The sequence below is a fragment of the Alternaria metachromatica genome (genome assembly GCF_023757995.1).
Source record: "Alternaria metachromatica strain BMP 0045 chromosome Unknown scaffold_7, whole genome shotgun sequence".
NCBI lineage: Eukaryota > Fungi > Ascomycota > Dothideomycetes > Pleosporales > Pleosporaceae > Alternaria > Alternaria metachromatica.
This window is the reverse complement of record NW_026055498.1, coordinates 944,489-962,266: the sequence shown is the minus strand read 5'-3', so window position 1 is coordinate 962,266 and position 17,778 is coordinate 944,489. Positions and strand designations below refer to the sequence as shown.

Here is a 17,778-nt window from a genome sequence, read left to right as displayed (position 1 = left end):
GTAGAACGTCCGCATAAGAACGATGCTCATGCTGAACATGCAAAAGCTTCGACTCTTTGCGGCCATCCAGTACCGGGAAATCGCCTATACCCTGGCGCAGATCGAACGCCTTGGTCTGCTGAGCGACTCTCGATATTATCATGCGTCTGTCACCGTATTGAAAACTAGCTCGACATTGTTCGCTCTTGAGGAGACGATTCTGCTTCCGCTTCGCCGCCGTTTTCCAGTTGCCATGATACTCGCTGATGAAATGATGAGCTTCCATGAGAACAGTCGTGCGACGTCGGGAACCTGGAAAACAGATGTCTTCGACGGCGTACACGTCTGCATGACTATCGTTGCGGATAAAGCCTAGTATACGCCAGCGCCCGACAATGATGAGGCCCGTGAGAAGGAAGCGATCTAGCTGGGCGATGGGGATAGCTCCCGTCTCCTTCTCCCATATCAATCTGATAAAAGCCGTACCAAGTTCGAATGATTGCAGTGGTTGGTTTTCTTGTCCACGAGGAGTTGTAAGAGCAAAGCTATGTGCACCATGACTCTTTGCGGATGTCGTCAGCTTTTTCTCAAGGTCTACATCATGCTTCTCCTTCTGGTCTTCCTTGTTCGAAATCCGTCTTTGCAATTCCAAGCGTATGAGCTTATTGCCTCGATGCTGTTTCTCTACGTGATGGTACCGCCCAAAGACTTCTGGAACCCAGAGCGGCGATTTGAAGAATTTGCCATCGAGCTTACGCCATTGAGCTGACAAAAGCCGATGTTGCGCGCAATTGACGGTCACTCTTTTGGGACATCGTCGCCACGATTTCTGTCTTCCTGCTGAACGCCTCCATGCGTTCAGGCTTCCCTGCCCTCGGATATCTCCTGATTGCCATCGTGTAAGATAGAACTCCACACTTGCATCGGCCGTGTCTTGAATTGTCAAAGACATCGACTGTGTCAGTCTTCTTTCTCTGATCGGAAAACCATTATGGAGCACAATCCGATCGACTTCGAGTGCGTTTCTACGAAAATAAGGCCATGAAGGAGAAGGCTGATACAGAAGCGGATACGGAAGCGGTGATTGTGAAAGACGATGCAGTGAGATCATGTACAACCACCAGGAAGAGAGGAGGGGTGGATCAGGTAGAGGAGACGTTGATCGCAAGGGAGGCAGCGGTAGCAGCGGGGTAAGACCAGGGTGCCAATCATAGCTGTTATTGGGCGGTGGTGGTGGTGGTGGTGGAGGAGGAGGAGGAAGCGAAAGGCCCGGATAATCATTTGACCTCGCCTCGCGAGGAACCCATTCTTCAAATCCAGGCAGCAGTGGCAGTGGGTCAGGACGAGGGGGCCAAACATAGCTGTTATTGAACGGTGGTGGAGGTGGTGGTGGAGGTGGTGGTGGAGGAGGGAGAGGAAGCGAGAGGCCCGGATAAGCAGTCGACCTCATCGCCCGAGGAAACCATACTTCAAATACAGGCAGTCGGGGAAGTGTTGATGGTTGGTACCGATTCTTATGGAGATCTACAGTATCCTGCACAGACTTAGCCTTGTTAAATGATACATGAAGCGACAACGTACACGGTCTTTAGCATGCGGAACCTTGAGGGATTGCACATGAGACGGAGGATATCCGGTGTCAGAGTGTGCATGGAATTCCAACTTTTGATGGGAGTTTCGGTATCCATTGTCCGGTGGGCTAACGTGTTTGGATCTTCTACTATTGGCATGCTTCTCGCGCTGATTTGGCGTTTCAACTCTGTTTTTCGACATGGTAACGTCAAATATCGTGTAATCGCTGGCTCACTATATCGAAGGCGCTACCTCTTTGATACAAGCTCCATGTATATTGTTTGTGAACGAGTGTGTTGACGTCGATCAAGTTGTCGCGAGGCCGAGCCAAGAAAATGGCTTACCGTGATTCTGCGGCCGTCCTTCATGTCCAATCGCTAAACCATGCACACCAAGTAGCTTGCTCAGCCACCAGTACAGCCTCGCGATGGAACGATCAGGTTTGCGGCCTCCAATGAGACGTCTACTTTTCAGCCTCTTTGATAAGTTCTGCATGCAGGTGTATTGGCCAAATGATATCGCGAGTGCGGCCTCCAATAGGCCTTTTATCAGTCAAGACGTTTCGACAATGATCAAAGGGGTTTTGAAATATCACGTAGCGGCCGCCAATTATAACTGCAGGAGTGTACGTAGCGACAGACTTGACCGGAAGTGGTACGAGTCATCGCGATGCTGATGCTGCGGCCTCCAATCCACGCACAGAGTACATACAATACCTGAAATCGGCCCAGATCTCTGCTGACATAGTACGAAAAGGATACATGAGATCTGGCTCCACTTTCTTTGCGGCCTTTCTTGATATCCAACTCTTCTTAAGCGGCGACGATGTCCTTTGGCGGCCTCGAATCATTAGCAGAGATACCTGAAGAATGCAGCCTCATCTCACGTCCAACAGTTCTTTACACCAGATGTACTTAAAGCACAAGATGGCTCGCACCGTAAGAGCATCAAAACGCAAGCAAGCCCAACAAGCAACCGCACCGCCTCACAACCAGTGATGACCAGCCGAAGTTCGACCGTGAGTTGAGGCTGGCGTTTCATACTTCGCGCCAAGTCTAATGATCCTCAGAAACCCACCTACTATTCGAATAGTACTCTCGCGACTTTCGGATCCGATACGTCTTCTCGTAGTCTTGTATCTTGGAAGACCAAAACGGAAACGATGGGGGCGCCTAAAACAACATCGACAGATGGAGAGCAGCCCGTGCGTCCGTTCGCACCAGTTCATCCATGACTCGGCGGCTAACAAAGTTCGTGTGTCTAGCGAGACGGAGGTCAACGCCCCAAACTTACACACCAAACTCTGAATTCTATAGCGGACAACAGCGCGCGCGAAGATGGTGACATGCCGCTCGGCCGATGGATCGGTGAAACAAAAAAAGAGGAGCCTTGGAGTGTACATAGTCGATTGAGTAACGCCTAGGGTATGCACTGCGGAAGCGCATGATTGTCGGAGGGTATAATCGGCTTTAGGTTCGTTCGTGCCGCAGAAGCAACCCTGTAGCTCCAAGCTTTCGTTAGTTCCTTCTCTTTGCTTTATTCCCGTGAAGGCTGGCGTCCGTGATTGTGAATGTTAGTGAGATGCCAATAGAACCACTGGAAGAGGCCCTCAGCGATCGAGCTGGTGGTGATTGTATCGGGAAGAAACCGGGTAGGTCGGGAAGGTTGACAACTCAGTCACAAGGGCATCGTGATGCCCAGCGGCGCTGCTGCAAGCCCTGTGGAAGCGGTGTGGGCCATGGAAGGAAGAGCAACAAGGAAGAAAGAAAGATGACAGCCACACCCGCGCTCAAGGATGGAAGAGTAAAAATGCCGTTACTTGACTTTGAGTCCAGGTGACGGCACTCCACAGCGCGCTAAAAGGCTTAGCGCGGAAGAGGCGCCCCCGCAGTCCACGCGAGCCTTACAACTGATCTGATCAAGACTCCCGACGTCACGAAGACACCTCAGATGTTTGAGTAGCGGGCCTCGCGACACTTTCTCCATGAGCCAATTTCTTGCGTCCTTCCTGTTGTTGACCGCGATGGTGTCTTGGCCGTCACGGGGGCATCCTCCTAGCCAGGCCGCCCGCAGATATGACGATCGCACTCGGGGTCCGCAGGCACACCTGGGCAGCGCGCATCCATTGGCAGGCATGCGCGCACCGAGCGGAAAGTGTGGCGATGCAGTCCAGGAAGAGTATTCGCCCATCTGAGCACTACCCCGGACCCTCCCTTGGTGGTGGCCGGACTTCCGGTCCTGGCCACGATTTGACGATCCGTCATTTCCTAGCGAGATGCTAGCATCCAAACAAACAACATGCTTTTTTGTATCGTGTACGCGCCCATGTACAACCTTTGGCGGAAAGCTCTGGTTTGTTGCAGTATAAATGGGTCATTTCCTGCAGGTACCTGGCCCAGACCGGTTTGCTGCATGACAACTGTTATTCCCCACATTCACTCCAGCGGAGGGAATAATACTACCGTTCATCGCGTCATTGTGCTTTAGCAATGAATACCCTCCCCAGGTAGACATCAGGTGGCCCCAACACAGGCCGGAAGGAGCATTTTGTGGGTCAAGCGGTGACTGTGGTCTCAGAATTACCCTTGGCTACCGATATCGTGAATGCTGGCACGGCCCTTCCACGCAGGTCTTCCCCACGTATATATTCTTTGGCAAACGGGCCCTACTCTTCCTCTTTCTTCCCCGAACGCTTCTCCACCCTTGGGTAATATTGATAAACATCGTTATGATCAATATTATTCTGCTCGGGCTTGCCGCCTGTTCAAGCCTCACATACGCGGCTCCTGTATCGCCAGACCCTGCCGATGTCGCGAGTTTTCTCACTCGCCGCGCCGCAGTTGATGCTTGCCCCGGCTACACGGCCTCAAATGTAGTCGAGACCGGGGACACTTTGACTGCCGACCTTACCCTTTCTGGAGATGCGTGCAACGCATACAGCGATGACATCAAGGACTTGAAGTTGCTAGTTGAGTACCAAACTAGTAAGTATCAGCATCTCTACTTTGGACGCGCCTACTAACATCAAAAAGACGAGCGTCTACATGTCAAGATCTACGATGCCGCTGAGCAAGTCTACCAAGTATCTGAAGAGGTGTTCCCACGCCCCAAACTCGAGAGGCGCGGCGATGCAAACATGGCGCTTAAATTTGGCCTCAAGACCAGTCCATTCTCTTTCGATGTGACGCGCAGGGACAACGGCGAGGTTTTGTTTGACATTGGCACTGTGCCACTGGTTTTCGAGAAGCAGTATGTCCGCCTTCGCACTAAGCTGCCCGATAACCCCAACCTCTACGGCCTTGGTGAGCACAGCGACGCGTTCCGCTTCAATGCGGAGAACTACGAGCGTGTCTTGCTGAACGCGGAGTCTCCCCGGATTCCCAGGAATGCCAACCTGTACGGAACCCACCCTGTCTACTTCGATCACCGTGGCGACAAGGGCACCCATGGCGTCTTCATGCTCAACTCCAGCCCAATGCAAGTCGAAATGAAGAAGGGCGATGACGGCCAGTACCTTGAGTACAACACCATCGGTGGTGTCATCGATCTGTACTTCATGGCCGGTAGCAAGCCTGCCGAGGTTTCCAAGCAATATGCTGATATAGCGGGCTACTCCGCCATGTACCCATACTGGACTTTCGGATTCCACCAATGCAAGTACGGCTACTGGGACGTCAACATGGTCGCTGAAGTCGTCGGCAACTACTCGACTGCTGGAATTCCCCTCGAGGTCATGTGGACTGATATTGACTACATGTATCTTCGTGAGGACTTCACGGTGGACCCTGAGCGCTTCCCCCTCTCCAAGATGCGCGAGCTTGTGCAAACACTCCACTCGCGCGATCAGCGTTACATTCTGATTCTCGACCCGGGTGTTCACGCCGTCGGCGGTCAGTACCTCAGCTACAAGAAGGGTCACGACATGGACGTCTTCTTGAAGGCCGCCGATGGCTCCGACATGCTCGGAATTCAGTGGCCTGGTGAAGTCGCATGGCCTGACTGGTTCCACCCCAACACGGAGAAGTGGTGGACTGAGGAAATGAACATTCAGTTCAACCCCGACTTCGGTATCGATATCGATGGTATCTGGGTCGACATGAACGAGGCCTCCAGCTTCTGCCACGATGTCACAACCTGCAACCCTCGCCAGCAAACCATCGACGACAACATTCCTCCTCACCCTGCCAATGCGCCACGACCCAACACCGGCCGTCCGATTCCTGGCTTCCCAGAGTCTTTCCAACCGGGTTACAGCAACAAGGCCCGTGATGTAGAGCCGATTTCCGCACCACGCCCAGATTCTGTTGAGGCTCGCGGCTTCCAGTCTCTGTCTGCTCGCCAGACCTACGATAGCCCGAGTGGTATGAAGGGTTTCCCCGACCGCGAATGGTTCAAGCCTGCCTACGGTATCAACAGCCATCTAGGTGATATTTCGCGCCAAACCATCCCCATGAACACAACCAACTATGACGGAAGCTGGCAGTACGACACCCACAACCTCTACGGCAACATGATGGCATCCACAACCCGCGAGTCCATGCTAGCCCGCCGCCCCGCCCTCCGTCCCTTCGTCCTCACCCGCTCCACCTTCGCCGGCACCGGCCGCAAGGTAGCCCACTGGTTTGGTGACAACTTCTCCGCCTGGGACGACTACCGCATTTCCATCCGGCAAATGCTGTCCTTTGTCTCCATGCACCAAATGCCCATGGTTGGCTCCGACGTCTGCGGCTTCAACGGCAACGCAGACCAATACATGTGCGCCCGCTGGGCCACGCTCGGCGCCTTCCAGCCCTTCTACCGCAACCACGCGGAAATCAGCGCCATCCACCAAGAATTCTACCTTTGGGACGTTGTCGCCGAAGCCGCGAAGCGCGCCATCGACACGCGTTACAAGCTGCTCGATTACATCTACACGGGCTTGTACTACCAAACCAAAGAAGGCACGCCCATGATCAACCCCCTCTTCTTCCTCTACCCCGAAGACGCAAACACCTTTGGCATCGACCTGCAATGGTTCTACGGCGACGCCCTGCTCATCTCACCTGTTGTAACTGATTACTCCGACACGGTCACTTTCTACCTGCCGCAAGACACGTTCTACGACTACTGGACCTACGCCAAGGTCGAAGGCGAGGGCAAGAACGTCACGCGTAGTGGTCTGGGCTACAGCGACATCCCCGTGCACATCCGCGGCGGCTCCATCGTGCCCCAGCGTGTCAACAGCGCCAACACCACAAAGGCGCTGCGCAAAGAAGATTTCCTGATCATCGTTGCTCCCGACGCGGATGGCAAGGCGACGGGACGGCTGTACCTTGACGACGGCGAGAGCCTTGATCAGCCTGCCATGAGCGAAATCTCGTTCTCGTACGACGGCGCCAAGTTCAGCGCTACGGGCTCTTTTGGCTATGCTGGCGCGAATGAGGAGAGCGTTACTGTTGCCCAGGTTGTTGTGCTGGGCCGGGGTGAGGCTGGTGCGACTGGTAACTTTGACAGCGAGAAGGGTGCTGTTACGGTTGATGGGCCGTGGAAGATGGATGGCGAGTTTGGGTTTGAGTTGTAAGACTGGGACGACTGAATGTACGTGTTGTTGGATCTTTAACATTTAGGTTTCATTTACGGCTTTATCTACACGGAGGAGGTGGCATCTTGTTGTTTAGTTGGATATGTTGTTGGATTGGATCTTCATTGCAAGCGGTTTGCATGTAGACATGGCGTTCACGGGTGTTTGATTGGATATGTGTATGGGATTGTATTCAGGGAACGGGTTCTGAGATACCATGGGAGGGCTCTTGAGGGGGCAACTCTCTATTCTTTATTTTCTTATCAATATATTGGTCCTTGTACTATTGCAATATGCTTTCTAAAGCTTCCAGCATGACTGCTGTGTCATCAGATCCTCATACCGTCCAATTTCCGACATCACAGCACGTATTCTGAATTCATCGGCTTGCAACACCAACTCGACACATGATGTTGATCATCGTGCGTTGCCGTATTGATGGATCATCTCATTGTATTCAGAATACGTGCTGTGATGTCGGGAATTGGACGGTATGAGGGCTTGATAACACGGCGCAACACTACAGCAGGAGAAGTACAAAGGTACAAACCAAGATTAGTACGTACCACGCACCCACCAAGCCCGAACGCAACCGCACCGATGTCGTGCAAATTAAGTATGGTCACAGCTCGAGGTGAGACAAGGGCGGGTGCGGGTGCGAGATCATTCGTGCGGGGTAGTGGAGTGTTGACTCTCGTGTGACTGAGACACCGGTCTTGGCCTGACAGGTCACGCTGCCATTGCCCGGGGTTGTCTCACCGACCTTTCAACCACGAGCTCTTGTAGCGCACACCGACCATGTCGACCGAGGCTTCGGTGTGAATGTTACCTCAGATGTGCCGACCCATTGAGAGGGAAGCACTCCCGCATTCATGACGTTGGTGTTGTGCAAGCTATCGGTGCGTTGTCGCATAGACTTGTCCTTCTGATCGTGAATGTGTCGGTCGATTCTTGTGGCCGAACTGATGCCGCGATGGCAACTTGCGCGATAGGCGTAGTCGTAGAACGTATTGTGGGCGGCTTCCTCACTCTCCTCCTATCGTCGTTGCCTCGAGCTCGTCTCGAACGCTGTTCATACTGACATCTTGAACCTCGTAGCCGACTTCGATCTTGTTCTTCGGTCGTGCTTTGTTGAGGCCTTCAAGCAAGACGCATGCCTTGCAGACTTCCTGGCTCGAGAGGTATCCGCACTTCTTGCACTGGCCCATGACCTGCTTGCTCGCCTTCTTGGGTGTGAAGCCCTTCTTGACCTTCTTTCCGTTCGCTACTGGTACCGCGCCGTTGCTGTGTTGACCACTACCATTGACACTCTTCGTGGTGATCTCGGTCTCGAGGTTGCCGTCGACGGCTGCTTCGTTCTGCCTGAGTTGGGCCTCGACGCTAGCCATCTCGCCACCTGTGCTACGCCCTTGGGCACTTCCGCATCCACCTTCCTCCTCTTCAGCCACAGGTACGTTGCTCGCGCAAGCACCTCCGCAGCCTTCGTCGCTACCCGGCACTAGCTTTGCCATGTCCTCGCCGCTCCTGACCACATCGAGGATGGCGCTGGGCCGCACCCTCTCGAGGTTCTTGATTAGAGCACGTGCACTGCCGCGGAAGGCTTCAGGCGAGTATATGCATTCCGTGCTGAAGTAGTCAAGGCTCTTGTGGTGGGCGTAGAGGACGATCTCCTTCTCGTATGCGTATTTTAGGGGCTTGCTGCGCTTGATATTGGTATTCGAAGCAGGGTCAGACGATGCGGAGGGCGTAGATGTGATGATGGAAGTGGTGCGCGACAGACGGGGCAGGTCGCCTCTGAGCACTGTTCTAATTAGTGTTTGTATAGACCAGATGTTATGAGGCAGTACTTACAGTTCATCAGAACCGTCTCGGCAACGTCATCCGCATTGTGTCCCGTCACAACATGCTTGACTCCAAGCCTCGACGCCCCACGATCAAGCGCTTGCCGCCTGAAGACGCCACAGTAGGTGCAGTTTCCCTTCTTTCCCACCTGCTCCACCACCTGGTCCATTGTCCACCCGTACAGCTCTGCATATCCCAGGATCGTCAAGTCCATGCTATACTGCTCCGCGTTCCTCTTTACCGTCTCCAGACTGTCATCTCGGTAGCCTTTGATGCCCTCGTCGATTGACAGGAGGATGAGATCAAGGCCATAGTCGTAGCGCTCATTGAGTGTCTTGAGAACAGAAGCGAGGACGGTGCTGTCCTTACCACCCGATGCGCCGATGGCGACCTTTTCGCCGCGTTGGAAGAGGGAATTTGTGGTGATGGTGTGGTGAATTTCCGTTTCAAAGACGGAGATGAAGCACGTCTTGCACAGCTTGGAGTGGTCTTTGGGGCGGAGTATGAGTGCCCGATTCACCTTGCACAGTGCGCAGGGCGAGGGCGGCATATTCGGGCGTGATGTCTGGGCGTGGTGTGCGTAAGCCCAAGAGTGACGCGAATGCATGGCGGGGAGAAAATCCCATAGCGCGAGTCAGTCCCCACCTGCGCGGGGCGAGGCTGCCGTCATGCGACATGCGAAACACGAAACGCCGACGCCTCTCCTCTTCTGCACTCGTGCCCAATTTCCCCCTCCTCGACACTTCCTCAACGAAACACCACCTGGCCAAGCCATGCCCGGAGTCAATGATGTCCTTTGCTTCACTCACAGACACGCTTCTCTGCCAATGTCTTAGCAAGCGTGCTCATTGACGACGTTTAGCAGATTCAATGTATCGGTATGAAGTGACTACTCAATGGCTGAGCAGACGCCATAACGTATAACCCTTAGACGCACCGGATCTTCCCTTTCCGTTATTCCCGCGGTGCAGGATCATAGACCGGGACCTCAAGGCCCCCTGAGCGGGGAGACTGCAGGCGCGGATGTTGCCATGCTACCACATGGCGATCGTGGCCATGTACACGAGAGGCGAGCAGCTACCTCATGGCAATACAACGGGATCAAACATCTCCGCAGCTGAAGGACCTACCCGCATGCAGACTCTCAGCGATGAACTCCGTCGAGGATACGAACGGGACCTATGCGCAAAAACCTGCACACTTCGTTAGTGAACCAAAGAGTCTGGACCACTTGGCGTCCTTCGAGGCACGCAACCGACGTACCGCTCCCTCCCTTGCCTACACACCAACCGCCTGGGGTCATGTGAGCGGATGCTTGAAATCTCTGAAGCCTGTACGCTGCTGAACAGCCATGATTCTTGTCGCCTCACTCAAAGTGCTCTGTTACGATGATGGATAGCCTGGACTCGCGGAACGGCGCTTCTCAACCCTATCGTGCCGATTTACGTTCAGCAGCTCGGCTCGACATAGCTACACACACGTGCTCAAGTGCCGTCCTGCACACTGACAGGACGTCAATCGATTACGTGCTTAAGGAAACGCTCGCTGTCCCTGACGATCATCTAGGTCGGTTGTGGCATTTAGCTAATCGCCTTATCAACTCGACTATTGAATCATTGGCATCCGCGCCCCATTCTCTATAGGCTGGCTCTATCATATATCGGATTGCTTAAGATCGTCAGGAACTACAGCAGACACGCTGCGCGACAGCGGCATTGGTGTGATTCGGCGCTTGGACCAAGTGACAAGAGCCCTCCCGTGAGATCCATCGTGGCCGGACACCCGCGCACCCGGATAGAGGACGCCAGCCAGGGAGAGCCAGCTGCCAGGAGGCGAGTCATACTGATGACGAGTGTAACTAGCTATTCGGCATAGGTCGTCCAGAAACGTCGGCGTTCTGGCTCGGTTAGAGGTCGGCGAACTCATGTTCCTGAGATCGACGCGACCGCGCGGAATGGCAACCAGAGCGAGGACAGAATTCGCAGCCTTGATGTGGCTGTGTTACCCTTTCTCCGCGCGACAATTGTGTATGCAGGGTGTCAATCTCTCCGAGAAGTCGGCATCTGAGCAGAAAAACAAAACATCAGGCACACCAACCATGTGTTTCACGCCCAACCGTACGAAAGCAAGGACGCATCATCTGGAAGGGATGTGATCCTGGGGTATTGGGCGATTAAATGACGATCCACGGAATTCTCCAGGATGCCCAGTTGACAGATCGTAGACTAGCCTAATGAGCATAGAGCGAAGCCGTATCCGACGCTGGCTTACGATCCGGTGGAAGCTAGCGGCACATCGTTTGCTGACAGGTGCACACTGACAACTTTATCGACATCGCGCACCCTGGCACATCTCCCGCGTCCAAGATGAATCTTCGGGAGAGAATGTCGATCTTCGCACCCTGCACCATGCCGCGAACCCTCTTGCCCTGTCGTCTCGCCGATTCTTTCATTAACTTCCAACGCCTGAGGCGGTCTGTATAAGGTTGGAGGCGTCTGCCAACTTCACGATACCAGTGTCGTCAACGAGCTTCAGCACTCATCACGCTCTTTGAACATTCCCCTACTGACACCATGGTGAACCCACTCCTTGTCCTCGACGGCGTTGGCTGGACGTACATTACCATCTTCATTCTTTGGAATCTCTCACTGCTGTCTGGATTCGTTTTCCTATGGACTCATCGTCAACACCCATCGCTGCGTATGCGAAGGCTGCCGCTTTTGTTCGCTGGTGTTTTCGTCCTGCACATCTATGGTGCCCTCTGCACGCTATGTACGTACGCCCACACCTATTACATCCAAGTTTGCTTTTGTATTACTTAGACATGCCAACACCGATCATATGCTGACTTGATACCTCCAGCCTACCCATTCGGCGCTGTATTTCCTTGCTCGGTCGAGTTCTGGGCGATGTCGATTCTTGTGCCCTTAGGAATGGCCCTGTTCCATGCCTCGAACAGTCAGTTCTTGCACCTTGCAGCTCGCCAGAAGCACTTCGCTCGGATGAGCTCATTGAAGGACCACGAGCCCATAGATGAGAAGAAGGCTCAAGAGGTCGTCAACAGCCGCTGGAAGAGGATCATGAATGGGATGGAGCGTGCCGACAACATCGAGCGAACATTGATCTTCATCGGCATCGGCATGGCTGTACAGGTGAGCGACTCATACAGCTAATACTCAAACGCAAACTGACCCATCGTCTAGATCGCTCTCACTCTCTTTGTCTACTTCGCATCCCGAAAGTTCCACAGTGGCTTTGGTATCATCGACTACACCGTTGTCGGCACCGGCATGGAAGTGCGCATGAAGTGCAGCAAGGGCTGGGAATGGTGGCTATCGATCGTGTGGCAGCTGTTCTGGTCCTGGGTATACGCGCCTTGGATTCTCTTCAAGTCTCGCGGCATCCGCGATGTACACGGTTGGCGTCTGCAGACCATAATCTGCTGTGTTGCTGGGTATGTACTAAGAATTGCTTGTTCGCGTTCGTCACTGACTCCCGCAGGCTTCCCGCATCTCCGCTCTGGCTCATCGGTCTCTACACTCCCGCGTTTGCTCCCATGAACGCCGTCTTCCCTCCACCAGTGTGGTTCTCAGTCTGCTTCTGCATCATGGAGATCACCAGCATCGGCTTCCCTATCCTCGACGTACTCAAAGGCAACAAGCTCCGCCAGGAGACTCTCGACGCAATCGCAAACTGGGAAGCTCGCCAGAAATCGGCAGGCTTGGACGCAGCCTCCATCGACGTCAAGAGCACCAGTGAATACTCGAACACGACCACACTCAAGTCTGGCGGGGAGATCAGCATCGGCAACCAGTCATTCCAGTCATTCGACTCGCAAAAGTCCGACATCCTGACCATGACTGCCCTGGAGAACGCACTCAGGACCAATGCCATGCCACTGCTCCAGTTTGCTGCTTTGAAGGATTTCTCTGGTAAGTCCTTCACACCCAACTACTGCACGAACGTATACTGACTACATCCAACAGGCGAAAACGTCAGCTTCCTCACCCACGTCGCAGACTGGCGCCTCTACTGGTTCTCGCCCAAGGCATCCATCGCCGAACACCGCCGCAGGCAGTTCCTCGCTGCCACGCGCATCTACGCTCACTTCATCTCCCTCGAGTTTTCCGAATTTCCTATCAACATTTCATCCAAAGAGATGAAGCTCCTCCACATGGTCTTTGAGAGGACCGCCAACCTCCTATTCGGCCGCCGCCGCAACTCCGAATCGTCTTCCGTCAGCGACGCCACACCCTTCGACAACGTCATGCCCGATGACGCCTCCGATCTACCCATCAACGTCTCCGCCAAAAGCAACCACCTATCTCCCAACGCCATTAGCCTCGACAAGCTCGGACGCGCAAACCTTAGAGCCGTGTCTCGCATGGGCGAGCTGTACGACGACGAGTCTGTTGCCGATGTCGAGGTGCCGGATGCGTTCAATGAGCTGGTATTTGATGCTGCCGAGAAGGAGATCAAGTATCTTGTTCTTACCAATACTTGGCCTAAGTTTGTCAATGTTTCGCGTGCGAATAGTCAGTTGACCAGGGATGCGGATGAGGAGAAGGGCGGTGCTTGGATGCGCAGGTTCCTTTGCGCATAATGCTTGCGTGAAGAGGTGGGATGGCGATACTTAATAACATAATTTGATACCCCAGTTGCTAGACATGGCACCAATAAAAAACTCAATCCACAACATGATTCCACAACCTTTTACAGTCCTCGGAAATGCATCATAAACTCTAGACGGCATAAAAAAACGTCTTCCACCGCCACAACCTCGCACATCCAACCAACACCCCACCACCAACCATGCAAGCACCCGCCACCTTCATCGCAATCCGCCCACCCTGCCCACTCCCCTCAATCAACGCCGCAGCCCCAACAACCCCACCAAAAGCACTCAAACCAGCCAACACCATACCAACCGCAACCCTCGCGGGCATATCATCCTCCCACCTGCCCCCAACCTTCCTACTAAGAAAACTCGCCGCAACAACCATATGCAGCGAAAACACCGCTCCAAGCGCAACCCCATAAACGGCTGCGAGAGAAACAACGAGATAGAGTTTCGGATAGAAAACAGGCGCAAGACAAACCGCACCCCCCAGCACACTTGCAGCAACAAACGTATTCACAGCTCCAACTCTTCTCAACGCATAGATATTGGCGACGCCGGAACCGGAGATAGCGGCCATGCTCAACATGGCAAGGACGCTGTATGTCGCTGTAGCTGCGTAGAAGAGGCCAGGGGGTTGGGTGAGGAGGATGATGCTGTAGAAGGGCCACACGAGGATGCCTGAGAAGACTAGCGTGTACCCCGTGAGAAACCACATTCCACCGCCTTTTAAATCGGGGAGGAGGTGTTTGGGCATGCGGAGACGCAGTGTATGTCCGTCTATCCACGCCTCCTCTTTCCGCGCATCGAGGCGAGCGAGGAGGAAGAACGCGGCGAACAGCGTAGCGGTCATAACGCCCCCGGTGTAGAGATGGAGTCGCGCTGCGTTGCCGGCTTCACTGCTTTCGTAGGCCAATCTGGTTAAAGCGGTGTATACGACCGCCCCTGCGAATCCCGCAAACCCACTCTGCACAGACACCAGCGGGACGTCGTTCCTGTAGTGGCCCGCGAGGACTAGACTGCTGATGGTGAAACAAGCACCCAGTGCGGTGCCTAGGACGGGTCCTTGCAATACCAGCACAGCGGTATAACTCTGTGTTGCATACAACGCAAACTGTGCTGCAATAGCTGTGACGATGCTTATTCCGAACAAGACTCGCCAGCCCCAGGGGAGGGAATTGGAGGAGGGTAGGCAGCGGCGGTAGAGATATCCGACGGGTAAGGGCGAGGCGAAGAGGAAGAGCAGTTGGAGACTGGGGATTAAAGCGAGGGTCGTTAGGGACGAAGAAGGGAAGAGGGTTGTGAAATGGTGTTGTAGTGTTGTGCCGGAAGACAACGGGATACCGAGGGTGTTGAAGAGGATGAGAGCTTGGGACCACATGCTGTGTTTTGTTAGTTATGTTCGGAACGATGGTTAAGCGGGTGTGGGAAAGTGAGTGTCGAAAGGAGAAAGGGGCATACGATCGGTTTCGCTGTCTAGGTGCTGGCTCTCGGGGTGGAGATACGGGTGAAGAGCTTGGATGCCGTGTCGGGGCTGCGTGTCTGTTGGAAGGATTCCATTTCGAGACTGCAGCTGGGATGCCGAAGTTGCCTTGTTGGACGACGGAGAAGCTAGGGGGCTCGAGGGGTTGGGGTTGCCGACGGTTCATGAAGAATGAATGTCTTTGCTGGTGCCCCGGTTAGGTGGAAGAGTTGTTGAACGTGTACAGTGAGTGACGTGAGTGGCAGCGTCGAGTCAAGGAGTTGTCCAGTAAGGAAGGTTGACGTGTGTGTATCGATGCGATTGATGTGCAAACGAAGAAGCGCAGTATAATTGACTGGTACGTTATTGGGTCTGTTGGTAGGCCTGTCAAACGCTTCAGCGGTATGTCAATGCCGGCGCAAATATGTCCTTGAAGTAAGACTCGATGGCGACGATGCATTACAAACAAGCACGCTGTCACAAGAGTGCGAGTATACCTGTTGACAAGCGAAGAAATCTCATATTCAATCTTCCTATACCACATTAGTTTCGATAGAAACCCATTCATTCCATACAAGACCGCAACGAACACGTCGTAATAACAAGCCCCCAAACGCCAAAACGATGTCCCTTTTCCAATCCTACACCCTTTCGTCTCCATCTAAAAGATAGAGTTGACAATATTTCCACCAATCGTAGCACCGGCACCAAAAATCGCCGCATTCCCCAACTTCTTACCAAACTTCTTTCCATTCTGCTCCATCTTACTCGGCTCACCCGCCGGCTGTCCTACCTGTCCACCCTGCTGCGCACCACTCGCAACATCCAACGGCATATTACCGTAGTTACTTGGTGCGGGCGCCCCACTATAAGCAGGAACAACGCTCTTCTCCTCTTTGCGGACGTAGCTAGCAGGGAAGATACCCTCCATACCCGTGCGCTCGTTGCGTCCCTTCCACCACTCGTTGTTCATGTACTCCGTCACAACAACCTTGTCGTTGGGCATAAGGGCGAGATCCCCGGCGTCTTGCGCGTTGTACTGGTACATTGCTGAGGCGTGGGCGAGGACGGGGGGGCCGGCGGGTGTGGCGGGGACGGAGGGGTAGGCTGGGGGTGGTGCGTTGGTGGGGGTGTCGGCGTAGTAGCCGATGTTTGCTGGGTTCTTCTTCTCGGGGGGAGGCGTGGGCTCGCTCTGGATGTTCATCTGTGAGAGTTGGGCGACGGGCACGGCGGGGAGGGCGCGCGCGCTGTTTTCCGCTGAGACGGGGAGCTGGGATGCGATGGTGTCGTGTTGCGCTGGGGTGAGGACGTTGGACTCGACGAGGAATTCGAGGTTCTACACACATATCATTAATATGAGGCCAATGGCAGGGGCCAGAGCTGCTTACGTTCTTGATGTCGCGGAGAGACCGGTTGATCATCGCGTTTCTGAAGCTGTCCGCCATGGTGAGTGTGTTTTGGGGTTCTCTGTCGCGTGTAATGCGCAAGTATCCGTGATATAAAGACGCTCAGGCAGATTGTAAGGAGAAGTCGGTCAGAGAATGCGCGACGGGAGTTGGTGAGACGGGGTGGAGTTGATACGGGCGGGAGCACGCCTAGCACCACACCACTCGGAACGTCTGCGCCGCATTGGGGCTGTGCGCCTGTTGGCTGCGCAACTGCCCCGACTTTATTTATTGAATGAAACAGCCATTGATCTTACTAGGAACGCATCTGATGGCATTGTTTCTTTTGCGATCATTTGCTCATAGCAAAAGATGGTTTTCTCAACGACACATCTCCTTGCGCGTCCCATCAGGGTCCAAATGTGGCTTGAATTTCTAGGTACCAACAGGCCCCACTCTGCCATCCATCCATCCATTCATGCTTCCTCAACCACATACCAGCCCTTGAATCCTCGACATCTACTTCTCCGACAAGAAAATCTGCCTATACATCTCCTGCCTCTTATTCTCAAACGCATCAAACGCCTTGCCCACAAACCCCACCGGAATCTGTTCCTTCCCCTCCACCAGCCCCTTCCACGCCTCCTCCGTAAACTCCGCTAGCGGCATACCAATATTACCCCCATCCTTGATATCAGGCTGGTGCTTCTCGTCATGCAACTCTGTTTGTACCGCAGGCGGGAAGATCTCAATGACTTTGATGTTTCCCGGTCCGTTGCCCAATTGATGGCGTAGTACGAGGATCATGTGGTGTAGTGCGGCTTTGGATGCGCAGTAGTTTGGACAGCGGGGGAGGGGCATGAGGGCGAGGCCGGAGGTTGTGTAGATGAGCGACGTTTCGTTCTCTTGTTTCTGCAGGAAGGGGATGAATGCTGTGGTGAGGTGCATGTAGGATAGGTAGTTTGTCCTAAACTCCATTTCTAGCACATCCAAATCCACGGTCTCGGGCTTGGAGAAGTCGAAACCGCGCTGGATGCCCGAGTTGAGGAAGATGGAGTCTAGGTCTGGGTGCGCGCTGGTTACATCTTTGACGAACTTGGGGATCTCGTCTAGCTTGGTGATGTCGAAGGCGTATGTCGAGACTTTGTCGCTGCCGTGCTTCTTTTGGAACTCGTCGAGCTTTTCTTGTCGTCGGCCGACGATGATGGCGTGTTTGCCGTCCTGAACGATCTTCTCGGCGAGCGCCCATCCGATGCCGGATGTCGCGCCTAGGACGAGGACTTTGTTGTATTTGAGAGACATGATGTGGTTTTGATTCAAGTGTTTCGTTGATAGGTAGCTATGGAAAGCTTGGCTGGGA

General features: G+C 53.9%; 5 protein-coding genes across 5 annotated transcripts; 2 read left to right on the top strand and 3 right to left on the bottom strand.

Annotated features, from left to right (window-relative positions):
• Positions 1 to 4,279: 4,279 nt before the first annotated feature.
• On the top strand, positions 4,280 to 7,111 carry J4E83_004317 (uncharacterized protein; the record flags this gene model as incomplete). The annotated part of the gene is made up of 2 exons (XM_049331246.1): positions 4,280 to 4,535; positions 4,584 to 7,111. The coding sequence occupies 2 exons, from the start codon at positions 4,280 to 4,282 to the stop codon at positions 7,109 to 7,111; spliced, it is 2,784 nt and encodes a 927-aa protein (XP_049189792.1).
• A 1,025-nt stretch (positions 7,112 to 8,136) lies between these two features.
• Positions 8,137 to 9,503, bottom strand: J4E83_004316 (uncharacterized protein; the record flags this gene model as incomplete). The annotated part of the gene is made up of 2 exons (XM_049331245.1): positions 8,137 to 8,912; positions 8,963 to 9,503. 2 exons carry the CDS (start codon positions 9,501 to 9,503, stop codon positions 8,137 to 8,139), a joined length of 1,317 nt encoding a protein of 438 aa, XP_049189791.1.
• Positions 9,504 to 11,862: 2,359 nt separating this feature from the next.
• On the top strand, positions 11,863 to 13,556 carry J4E83_004315 (uncharacterized protein; the record flags this gene model as incomplete). The annotated part of the gene is made up of 4 exons (XM_049331244.1): positions 11,863 to 12,105; positions 12,157 to 12,407; positions 12,455 to 12,885; positions 12,940 to 13,556. The coding sequence occupies 4 exons, from the start codon at positions 11,863 to 11,865 to the stop codon at positions 13,554 to 13,556; spliced, it is 1,542 nt and encodes a 513-aa protein (XP_049189790.1).
• Positions 13,557 to 15,694: 2,138 nt separating this feature from the next.
• Positions 15,695 to 16,478, bottom strand: J4E83_004314 (uncharacterized protein; the record flags this gene model as incomplete). The annotated part of the gene is made up of 2 exons (XM_049331243.1): positions 15,695 to 16,369; positions 16,422 to 16,478. 2 exons carry the CDS (start codon positions 16,476 to 16,478, stop codon positions 15,695 to 15,697), a joined length of 732 nt encoding a protein of 243 aa, XP_049189789.1.
• A 459-nt stretch (positions 16,479 to 16,937) lies between these two features.
• Positions 16,938 to 17,720, bottom strand: J4E83_004313 (uncharacterized protein; the record flags this gene model as incomplete). Its single annotated transcript, XM_049331242.1, has 1 exon — positions 16,938 to 17,720. The coding sequence occupies one exon, from the start codon at positions 17,718 to 17,720 to the stop codon at positions 16,938 to 16,940; it is 783 nt and encodes a 260-aa protein (XP_049189788.1).
• Between the last annotated feature and the right edge of the window lie 58 nt (positions 17,721 to 17,778).